The sequence below is a fragment of the Chrysoperla carnea genome, chromosome 1 (genome assembly GCF_905475395.1).
Source record: "Chrysoperla carnea chromosome 1, inChrCarn1.1, whole genome shotgun sequence".
Lineage (NCBI taxonomy): Eukaryota > Metazoa > Arthropoda > Insecta > Neuroptera > Chrysopidae > Chrysoperla > Chrysoperla carnea.
The window spans coordinates 93,372,560-93,383,802 of NC_058337.1; the positions used below are offsets into that span (position 1 = coordinate 93,372,560).

Sequence of the window (11,243 nt, forward strand, 5' to 3'; positions counted from 1 at the left end):
TTATTTTTATTTTCAATCACTAAATGGTTTGAAAACAATATTCTTATAAAAATTATTTACAGAGAATATATCGGTAAAATATTTACTGATATAGTCTCTGTTATTTATTTTATTTTATTGGCTATACTGTTTGCTACTTATAAATTGTTGCGCCAATTTGATTTATTAGTGGTATGAGTTTTTATTATCTTAGTTTCCTTGAAAATATAGATATATCAATGGAATAACATAATTTTTTATAATTTTTAAAAGGCTTTGCGTATCTCTACATCCCTTCTAAGGTACCCTCATAGACACATACTGTGTGTGGTATATTGTAGTGAATTTTCAAAGGGTATATTCCATAGAAAATCAAACATAGAGAACGGAGAATATGTTTACTGGTATAGTCTATGATAGAGAACGAGGGATCTGCAAGTTTGTAAGCGGATGCGATATGATGAATGAGAGACAAGACTGCCAGTGAGTTCCTCTGTGTCCTTGTCATAGTCATATGTCACGATAACTAGTAATCGATAAATGAACACTTTAAATTAGAAAGTTGTTATTGATTAACAAAAGCAACATTTTTTGTTCGAAACATTTTTCCTCAAACCGTACAGTTTAGGCATGTTAAGGTTTCGTATAAATATTTCTGCGAAATCTAGCCTTCGAAAAAATTTAGAACAAATCCAATAAAAATGGTTTGTTTTTCTATAAAGACCATTTTTGTTCAAATTGAATGAACAAACGTACAAAGTTAGATTTTTGCTATCAATTATTATCTAAACTATTCGATTTACGAAAAAATATTTGCATATTTATAAAGAATCTAATGTTTGTCAGTTATGAATCAGAGGGACGTTAAATGAGCTATAACTTACGATGATATATTAAAAAAAAAAAAAGATTAAATTGTAGGTGAGCAATAACGAAAAATTTAACCAACTCTTGTCGCCCTATTAGCTCAGTTGATTAAGGCGTAACCAATTCCGTCCACGATATGCTTAGGTGCACTCAGCCTCTGAAATTGAGGAGCTGATAAATGAAATTATCAGCGGAAAGGTGGTAAAACACATATATGGTATCAGTTTGGGCTATATAGCCTAAGTGTGTCTTTCGTGGACAGGCAATATAACCTAACCTAACCTAGCCTAACATAATCAACTCTTAAGGTGATGAAAAAGAGGATGAAAGTTTATGGGTACATTATATTAGAAAGATTCACTCAAAAACTAGGTACTTAACCGATTTGAAGAATTATTTCACTTTATATAAAGCTTCATTATCAGCGAGTAACGAGCTGTTTTCAATATTATTAGGGTTCCACACCAAAATAATAAAATGGACGAAATTGTGAACAAAAAGAGGATAGGTGACGGCATATGAAGTGATGGTTATAACTCAATAAAATTGAAGTTGCCCTGTGATACGGATGGTTCACAGGTAGTATAATATAATTTTCTTAATTTAAATATTATTAGCCATTATAAATTTTAAACATTTATTAAATATAACAAAATACGTTTAATTACAATGCATATTTGTTTATATCATGTATAAAGCCGTATTGTAGCATCGGCACCAGAACTAAACAACCACGGTTGATTTGGATGGAAAATAACATCAAATATTCCAAAATCGTTAAACTGTTTATGATTTTGTATTCTTTTCAATGGAACAATTAATGGATTTTTCAATAAATCACTAAAACAAAAAATTAAGATTTATTAATTTTTCATATGGTAAAAACTCATTTTAAATCAACTCATACACCTATTAAGCTGCTATTTAATACTTACTTATATACCATACCATGCGATACAATTAAACTGCGATCATCCGAGCCTGAAGCAAATAGTGGATAACGTTTATGAAACGCTACACCACGTACAGCAGTTCCATGCAAACGAAGTGTTTGATATGGTTTAGTGCTCAAATCCAAATCAAACCATAACATCTTACGATCGTAAGTACCAACTAAAACATTATCGCCAGCTGGATGTATAGCCATAGTAGAAATCCATCGTGAATTCGATAATAATTTTTTTACTAATTCTTGTTTTACCAAATCATATATACGAATATTTCTTTGAGTCTAAAATAATTAGTAATTACATTATTAAATCAAACGGCATTAACATGTTCAGTAAGGAGTTTATTTTCTTTCCTTATAGAAACAGTATTGAACGTGTTAAGGTATTTCTAGCGGAGTGAGAGAACACGGCATCTTAGAAAGAGAAAAAATAAAGTTATCTAAATAGTAGTTGTATTAGCGCAGTAAAAATTTCAAACATATAACGCTTACTGTCATTATATTATTAATGTGTTCAAGCAGCACATGGTCACAGCACAGAAGTAAATTGTATAACTTTGTAGCTTGTACAATTCACTTGTGGTTTGGACTAGTTTTAGATTTCTATAATTCTTCAAACATACGCAATACTTGAAATTACTGATATATTGAAATTAAGGGAGCAAACAGTTAGTTGGATTATTTCTTTTGTAAAATAATATAAAAACTTACAGCAACAAATAGGAATGGTTTAATTGGATGAAACAGCACACATTGTATTAAACCTTTACTTTTGGAGAAGGGTAATTGTGAACGTCGTTTACTTAGTTGGCTAATAAGAACGGATCTATGTTGTCCTTCAGGCATCACACTTCCTATATAATCACCGCGTCCATGCCAAGTTACTTGAGTTACATCTTTAAAATGATGTAATGAAGCACGCACACCTAAACTCCATTCATTTGAATCTGGTGTGAAATTCTCCCATTTAACTGCAGTATTTACCCGATCATTTTCTGAAGATAAAAGAAAAACCGTACAAATTTTTAATATGGTAAATGAGGCATTTCAAATGAAGACTACCGATCAAAAGTTTGTAACTACATGCAAATTGTATATAAAATATTATATTTTGCAAAAAAAATTTACCAATTATATCAGTAACCGGAACTTGCTCTAAAATTGAATCGGTTTTCGAAACAACAAGTTTATCACCAACACCAGGATTTACAATATCAACTCGCTTTCCATATGCCACCAGAATTAAAGATAACGCTTGATTAGGACACCATGCAACACATTTTATAACATCATTAAATTTAAACGTTTTGACACAACGACCAGTAGCAATTTCCCATACTAAAATTTTAAAATCATTTAATATTAAAAAATTTATAGAAACTTAAAAATTAATTGAGCTACAATTTCGAAAACGTTCAATATTTTATCAATATCAAATTTAGTACACATTATTTTCTATTTCATATAAAAGTATACAAAGCACACATTTTAGACACATATCGCATATTGAAACAATCGAAATATCTAGAAAGAGAGTTTGTGATTGCTATGAACAATATCGTTTAGAGTGTGTGTAAAGAAATTGAAATTGATTAGAAATAAAGAACTTTCGAATCTCCATCTAAAAAATATACCTTTAACTGTTTGATCATCTGAACCTGAAGCCAAATACTGACCATGCCCTTCAACAGTTATACTTCGTATCATGTCTGTGTGTCCAGTATAAACCATTGATTCGGTAGTGGGGAATGGTTGTAAATCCTTAGGACTTGGTAATTTAGGAACGAGATCTTCTGCTTCAATCTGCAATTTCATTTTAATAGCTCTAGGGCATAGATAAAGATCCAAACAACGCTGGAAGCGTTCACGAATATACCGAGAATATGCTGGAACTTCTCGTAATGAATTATATTTTTCCGGTATAAAGTGTAACTTTCGTTTCCATGGAGTAGTCTGTTGTTTCTTCCATTGTTTAAGTTCTTTTTTATCGAATAAATATTCAGGAGGTGGATTGTAAGACTCAGCATGACCAGGTAAATGTCGTTTAGGAGCTGGGATATGTTTATGAATACGACGCATATGTTCTGGGACATCATCTGTACTCCATATCATATAAAATTGTGGATCTTTTTTGGCTCTCAGTTTTGCTTGTTCATGTCTTGTTTTGATCCAACCCATTTTAAGTGCATGTACTAATTTTGATACTTTTTTTGCTTCATCTCGGCTAGGAATAAATGATCTTTTATGCTCTGGAAATTTTCGTAAAGGCATTTTTTCTACTTCGGACGTGAACCATTCAATCCAAGGCTGTTAAATTAATATTAGTGATTTAGAAACAATGCAAAACGAACATGCACAATTATTATTCTGATTTCGATTGTTTTGAAGCCATTTGTGATGATCGTTCAATCTACGCCTCCTTTAAGTATCATTTATGAGTAAAGTGAGAACTTGTTCTAAAAATTTCATTTTTCCACTACATTTCGAATAAGTATTTTCGAGTAGTAGTCAGCACTTGATACTCGTTTTCTGCTATTTATTTTGACTATTTTCCCAAACTTCCAGCTCTAAGAGAGCCCAGAGCGATAAATAAAATAAAAAAAACGATTCCATTTTGTCTATACTTTTCAACAGAGGTCAGGAAGTAAACAGCTACAGAGACAATTGGAGTCTCCAGAACGTCTCAGATTGTGTTAATTGAGTTATTAAAGGGTACACCTCTCCATATTTGCTCGAGAGACTCCGGAAATAGTGTATTTTCTCTCGACATCAACATATATACTCCCAAGTTCAATAAATTGAAAATGAAAACAGATATTTTAATTACTTGTTTCTTATTTAGGTAATTTCTGAGTTCTGAGCAGCTTTTATTCTAAATTATTTGAAAGGTTTTTGTTTAAATTTTTAATCATGGAAAAACTAGGTATACACTACATCAAAAATACCGTACAGTATTATGATTCCTTGATATAATTAGAATAATTTTAGTATCTACCGACTTTTGGAACGTTGAGGTGGTTTCCCACCTTATGAGTCAATAAATTTGAGTTTGCCGCTTTTTGCCTAAATACGACTCAGGCAAGAGAGGCCCGCTAGATGGTACGTATATCCTAAGCCATTTTTATGATTTACTAATATTACGAATTATGTTTTTTATCTTACTTAAACTTTTTTAAATGGAACTACAAGTCCAGAAATAAATATACTTAATAAATACTAAATAGAACTTACCGCATATTCCTCGAATTGAGCATCGGGAATTCTTTGAGTTTGAATTCTTTGAATTAATTGTATATCTTCATCAGTAAGAACAATATTTTGATTTGTGTACGGTTCAAAAACAGTCCTCCAAAAGTTTGGATCTTCCACGCGTTTAAGAAAATCATCTAATTTATCACCTTGTTTTGGTTTCATGATTTTATTTCCATCCCAATCATAACCTAAATGCGCGTAATCCGAGTACCATTCTAATGGTACATTTCCTATTGTATTTCTAATGTCTTCTTCATCCGAAGAATCTTCCTCATATTCATCTTTTCCCTGTATCTTAACTTCTCCTTCCTCTGGCGTAAGTTTATTTTCAATAGAAATTTTTGATTTCTCTATAATTTTTTTATTGTTTTTTACTTTAATTTGTCGCTCAGAAGATTTCGATTCTTTATTAGCTACGTTTGATAATTCTTTGCAAGTATTATAACCCCCATTTTGTTCAGATTCTGTTTCTCGACCATCCTCACTTTTATTTTCGTCGTTATCCTCTGTATCATCATCTTCTTCTTCATCGTCATCTTCATCATCATCTTCATTATCATCAACATCATCATCTTCATCATCGAAATCTTCAGCACTATCAAAATCATCATCATCGGAATAAGTCTGTCTTTCATAGTCTGAATCAGATAACAAATCATCTTGATCTCCAGCTGATTCTTCATCACTACTATCCTCGCCGTTATCCAAGAGAATAGTATTCATATCATTATCCGAAAAAACTGATTCAACATTTGCACACTATTATAAAAACAAACGGTAAGTATAAAATCATTTTGAAGATTAAGTATTTTACAAAACTTACATTTTCTATTTCAGGCGGTAAATCTTCAGATCCTTTGGTTACGTTGGCTTTCCTTTTAACCATTTTTAATCTGAGTAATTTTTATTTAAAACTACATAAAACGGCTCCCCCATAAAACTATATAATATTATTTAAAGGTTATGTATAAATTTTACACATGTGTGTTTATTTTACTCATTTTATACATAAACGAGGAGAAAGAGAAACAACAGTAGTTTAATGGTAGTATTTTACATTTCCACTATGTGTCACTAGCATAGCTTGCACTAATGGAAAGATGGTGTTAAATAGTAAAAGCCTCCATACTATCATTTGCACATCTCAATGTAAAATACCCATTTAACCTCCATGTGCTATAATAAAAGCGGTGTTCTTTTGTGTAATCACACTGTGTCGGAAAAATCTTGCTAATAATGATTTCTGTGAATAAAATATGCGTCAATAGCCCTTTTCAATGCAATTTCGATTCCGTATTGTCAAACTGTCCGAAACAAAAGATATTAATCAGTTTAACTTGAATAATTGTATATTGTGTCATAGATGTCAATTAATTGTGAGAGCGATATTGGACTTCGAATTAGTAGTTAGAGTGAACATATGATTTACTGATGGTCATGGTAACCGTCTGCTGAGCCTTAAATATGATAGTAGGTAATGTTCCAAATCGCCCTGTAAGGTTCCTCGAATTTCTATGTGTCATATTCCCCCCAGGGGGAGATTTGAAAAACTGTCACTAAGTTATGGCTCTGAAAACTGTCTGCTTGTTTGATATTTCATTAGATGTGATTCTGAACAGTCATCCTACAAAGTTTGAACTCAACAAGTTGTCCCATTCCCGAATTATGCCAAAAAAACCGAAAATGTCGTTAAGCGGAAAAAAAATTTGAAGTGATGGTCCTGGAAACTGTAAAACTTGTTTGGTTGTGTTGAGGATGTCAAAAGGATCAGGAAAATATGTCTGGCAGAAAAGCAAGTGGTCTGGGATATTTTTGGCAGCACTTTGAAAAACACGAATTATTCTCTGGGGGGGGGGGGGTTTAATTGGGGATTAATTCACAAGTGTCTTAGTAATTAGAAAATTTTCTACAATGATGTAATGAAAATAATATTTACACAATTTTTTTCACTTTTTTAAACATGAATCTTTTACTAAACTTTTTCTCTGTTAAATCATGGAGATTACTTTTCGGAGAAAATATCTTTATTAGATCATTTTTTTCAATATTCAGGCAATTCTCAGATACAAAAACATTTTTTTTCTTTTTATTAAACGATTACATATCATACAACATGATTTATAGCATTTTGTTTCATGTAGGTGATCGATATGATAATTTAACAAGTTTTCTGTCCGAAGACTTTTTTAGCCGTGGTTGCCATGTTCAATATATTTTTCTGCAGTTTATAAAATATACATAAATATTTAGCTAATATAAGGCGTAACATAACTGATATCCTTAGTTTTATACTTAGAATTTGATTCAGTATTTTGGCAATCTTTGAGACATTTAAACAAACCTTCTTGTAAATCTATGTTGGTGGAATTAGTTTCGATACTTTCATTTTGATCATCGGGTTCAATTGTTTCAGTAATTGCACTAGTCTCAATATGTATACATAATTTTGGTGGGCAGTTAAACATCCACAATCTCGTTTTTTTGATTTTTGTGTTTCAGTTTGTGTTGTTTTATAGTTCTATAAAAAAATATCCCTGAGTGTAATAACAGTAAATAATCAGGCCGTCTTTAGATCAGAAGCAACTTAATAATACTGATGACATGCAAATACATTCCGTACATTGCTGTGCGCGCATTAAGCATTCTTTTTAATTTGTTGTCGAAAGAATCGTAAAGGAGCAATTTCATGGTGACACTTAAAGCTACACGTGACGCTGCTTTTTATCTAAATGGCACTCTGAACGAAATTATACCATAATGTAATCAAATTTGACGTTAAAAGCTAGCTTCAAGCATCACTATGAAATTGCACCTTAAATTGTGTTATGAATTCAAATGCGCGTGCTCATTCTAAATAGTTAGTTTGAGTATTTAATTATTTTAGGATTCGATTGAAAAATTACACGTGTTGCAATGGTACAATCGAGTGGTTAAAAAAGTTCCCGCAAAAGCAACATTCATTTTTTTTTAAATTCTCAATTAATTAAATTTTTTTAAATCATTTGAAGCAGCGTTTTATATTTGAGGCTTCTCAATGTAAGTGAACTAAAAAATACCTTAATGCCCTTATGGTACCATGCAGAACGAATATTCAAAACTGTTTTAACTGAGAAGTTCTTTTTTTTTTGCCGATTAAAAGATTCAATCTTTGAGATATTTAAACAAACATTCTTGTAATTATGGTTTCCTCGTTTCTTCTAAGATATCACATTGCAGATCCTCTGTCCCAACTGCTTCAGTAGTTTTACTAGTCTCAAAATGCAAACAACATAATTGCGTTGGGCAGTTACATCTACATACTCGTTCTTTCGTTTTTTCTATTTCAGTTTGTGTTGTTTTATAATTCTGTAAAAAAAGATGTTATTTCTGAGTGTAATAAGAGTCCATATCGGATTTTAAAATTTTCTTTTAGTCGACCAGAAACAAGTTCCCAGTTAAAGCAGTTTTTAATGCATTCTGTGGGGTTGCTGAGCGCACATCGAAATCATTATAAGAACTAAAATGCATAAACAAGGTGTAAATGTTTCCATAAAATTTTAAATAATAAAATATAATTTATCAAACACTGGATGGATATCATACATGCGTGGCAAGTGTCCTAACAATTTAACTCATTCAATAATCTTTCAATTAAATTATAATATTTATATTTATAAATTAATGGTGTACACTATTTATACAAATAAATGGTATCCCACCATAAACTTGAGAGAAACTATACCTCCTGACATGGATACAATAAACTTGACGTAGACGTTCCTGCATTACAATGAAATCGCAATTGGTATGATTTACATTGTTGTTGAGATTGAGCCATCATTTTTTCTATTATATGTTGTTCTAATTGTCTCAAAAGTGTGCAATAATCAATCTGAGAAATTTGTTGTCCATTATTATTACAATTTTGTGGAGGTTGTTGCTGGCATCGTCTAGAAAATGTTAATTACAAAATTATTCATTGAATTTACGCATTTTATTCAAAGTTACAAAATCTCTAAAAGTTTTCGGGAAAATTTTTCGTAGATTTTTCTAATGCGAACTCAATGTCCTTTTTAAAAGTAATTGTTTTTATCAGTCCTAATCAAAATCTAGGTACCGATTTGACAAATAATTTTAAAAAAGTGGGAATTTGCGAAAAACAACTCAATACTAAATGAACAAGAATTAATTCATTTATAAAATTAGTAAAATTTAATCCTAGTACAAATAAAAAAAAAACAATTGATTGAGTTAATTGTTGAACTATCATAGTCATTCTTAATATCATCATAATAGTCATTTTCAAATATTCCAAAATCGTTAGAAATAGAGCAAAACTTCAAATGGCAACAATATTTCTTATAAAAATATTAGCAACGTTTGCTCGAAAATCTGAAAAAAGTTATCAATTCTGTAGCCGTTTCCGGACACTTTTTTACTATAATAAAACACTTATTTTGGCATACCCTATTAACATTTCGAATATTGAAACTTTGTTCAGGCACACGTGGTATAGCCCCAATATTTGAAACTAAAGAATTTGTAGAACAAAAATTAAACGCCCGAGCAGGGACTTGAACCCTGGACCCTTGGATTAAAAGTCCAATGCTCTACCGACTGAGCTACCCGGGCTTACGTTTTGATGTAAAAATGTAACAGCTTAGTGAAATATTGTTAACGTAGCATCCACAAAGACAATATTTTCAGCATAAAACCAACCTGAACGTGAAAACTGCAACAAATAAAAACGGAAATGCCATAACGACGTTAAGCCGAACGACGACGCCATAAACTTTATGCCATTCGCTTGCTTGTTTTTTAAATAAACTTTCTCGCTATATTATCCTGACAAGACGCTCACTAACCGTATGGGGCCTACAGCTGAAAAGAGGCACTTTTAATAAAGCTTCGCTTTAAATCGGATACAACATAACGCACTTCGTGCGCCATAAAATAATGCTCCTTATGTGTCTAAGATAATGAGCATTGCGCTCTTTTAAATAACGTTTTGTGTAATATTATCGGAATTCGTTTCAAAGCATGAAATTTCAAAAAATCATTGGGCGGATATTTTCTATGGAAAATCTTGCATGATTCGTAACATGGGAAATGAGAACTGGAAGATTTTGTAGAAATATTTGAGTTTTCTTTTTAAATATAATTTACTTACTGCTGTTGTTGTTGTTGTAGTTGTTGCAGTTGTTGCGTGGGTTGTTGCACATATTGCGCTGTTGTTTGTACGCCATTCGGACTAGGGCAAGGACATGATGGCGCCTGCTGAAATGTGAATGTTACTCCTCCAGGATAACAAAATGGTATAGCAATCAAATTACTACTATTATTTGAACTCATTTGTGGAATGTTACTGTTATTACACTGAGGCACTTGATAAATATTGGATGATGCTATTTCTTGTACGCTGTATATTCCATGGCCATTTAATAGATGTCTACTATTCTGAAAAATTGTCGAATCTGTTGCAAAAATTAAACTATTTGTATTATATTGTTAAAAAAAGAAATATCGTTATATCCAAGCCCATTCGTCGAAATTTTAATAATCACTGTAATGGTAAGACATTGGTAACAATTATCTCCGTAAATACTTGTGAAAAAATGTGGAAATTTATTAACAGATTTTTCGTAAAGCAAAATCATCTGAAAAAGGGTTAGTTGTAAAACCAACTACTAATTGTTTGGCAAAAATCGATGGGTTAGGAAAAATCATACAATGAATAGAAAATAAAATAACGCGTAAGTAAACTATTAACGAAATAATTTATTATTTCTCAGATGATTTTTTGATACAATATATTCTTTGAAATACGTAAGAGGAATTTAATATATTCCCTAAGCAGCAATTGATATTTTCAGAATTTTTTATTTATTTAAACATTTCAATTACAAAAAATTTAGAAGTACTTACTATTATTATTATTACTTGTTAAAGGTTCATTACAAATATTTGTTCCTTCAGACCTTAATGATGGTCGGTTCATTGTTTACTACAAATTTTGATAGCTTTTTAAATGGTCATTTTAAGATTATTTGAAATTTTTTTAAAATTATTGCCATGGAAACTTTTTTTATTTTACATATGATAAAAATTTTCGCTTCACGGTTGGAGGAATTTTTTGGGACTCTACACTATATGCATCTCTTTTTTAGTAAGATCGAAACTTGAATTTTCACTTAAAAACTTTTGATTTCTTACTAGA

General features: G+C 31.1%; 2 protein-coding genes and 1 non-coding gene across 3 annotated transcripts; all 3 read right to left on the reverse strand.

The window, feature by feature from the left end:
* Positions 1-1,470: 1,470 nt before the first annotated feature.
* Positions 1,471-6,108, reverse strand: LOC123296765 (ribosome biogenesis protein BOP1 homolog). Its single transcript, XM_044878419.1, has 7 exons — positions 5,871-6,108; positions 5,027-5,806; positions 3,430-4,102; positions 2,924-3,133; positions 2,507-2,790; positions 1,782-2,077; positions 1,471-1,686 (listed from the first exon to the last, which is right to left on the reverse strand). The coding sequence occupies exons 1-7, from the start codon at positions 5,931-5,933 to the stop codon at positions 1,533-1,535; spliced, it is 2,460 nt and encodes an 819-aa protein (XP_044734354.1). The 5' UTR covers positions 5,934-6,108; the 3' UTR covers positions 1,471-1,532.
* Positions 6,109-7,443: 1,335 nt separating this feature from the next.
* LOC123305953 (ras guanine nucleotide exchange factor B-like) lies at positions 7,444-10,995 on the reverse strand. Its single transcript, XM_044887796.1, has 6 exons — positions 10,948-10,995; positions 10,712-10,713; positions 10,197-10,500; positions 8,769-8,976; positions 8,104-8,392; positions 7,444-7,565 (listed from the first exon to the last, which is right to left on the reverse strand). Exons 3-5 carry the CDS (start codon positions 10,376-10,378, stop codon positions 8,225-8,227), a joined length of 558 nt encoding a protein of 185 aa, XP_044743731.1. The 5' UTR covers positions 10,379-10,500; positions 10,712-10,713; positions 10,948-10,995; the 3' UTR covers positions 7,444-7,565; positions 8,104-8,224.
* Positions 9,586-9,658, reverse strand: Trnak-uuu. The gene has a single exon. It is a non-coding gene; the product is annotated as a tRNA-Lys (tRNA).
* Positions 10,996-11,243: the final 248 nt, after the last annotated feature.

Coding starts and splice junctions, on each gene's coding strand:
- LOC123296765 (XM_044878419.1), bottom strand. CDS start 5,933: ATGGTTAAAAGGAAAGCCAACGTAACCAAAGGATCTGAAGATTTACCG. Junction 3,134..3,429: donor AGATGATCAAACAGTTAAAG/GTATATTTTTTA, acceptor TTAAAATTTTAG/TATGGGAAATTGCTACTGGT. Junction 1,687..1,781: donor TCGCATGGTATGGTATATAA/GTAAGTATTAAA, acceptor TTTTTGTTTTAG/TGATTTATTGAAAAATCCAT.
- LOC123305953 (XM_044887796.1), bottom strand. CDS start 10,378: ATGAGTTCAAATAATAGTAGTAATTTGATTGCTATACCATTTTGTTAT. Junction 8,977..10,196: donor CTACAACAACAACAACAGCA/GTAAGTAAATTA, acceptor AACATTTTCTAG/ACGATGCCAGCAACAACCTC. Junction 8,393..8,768: donor TATTGTATCCATGTCAGGAG/GTATAGTTTCTC, acceptor CTTTTTTTACAG/AATTATAAAACAACACAAAC.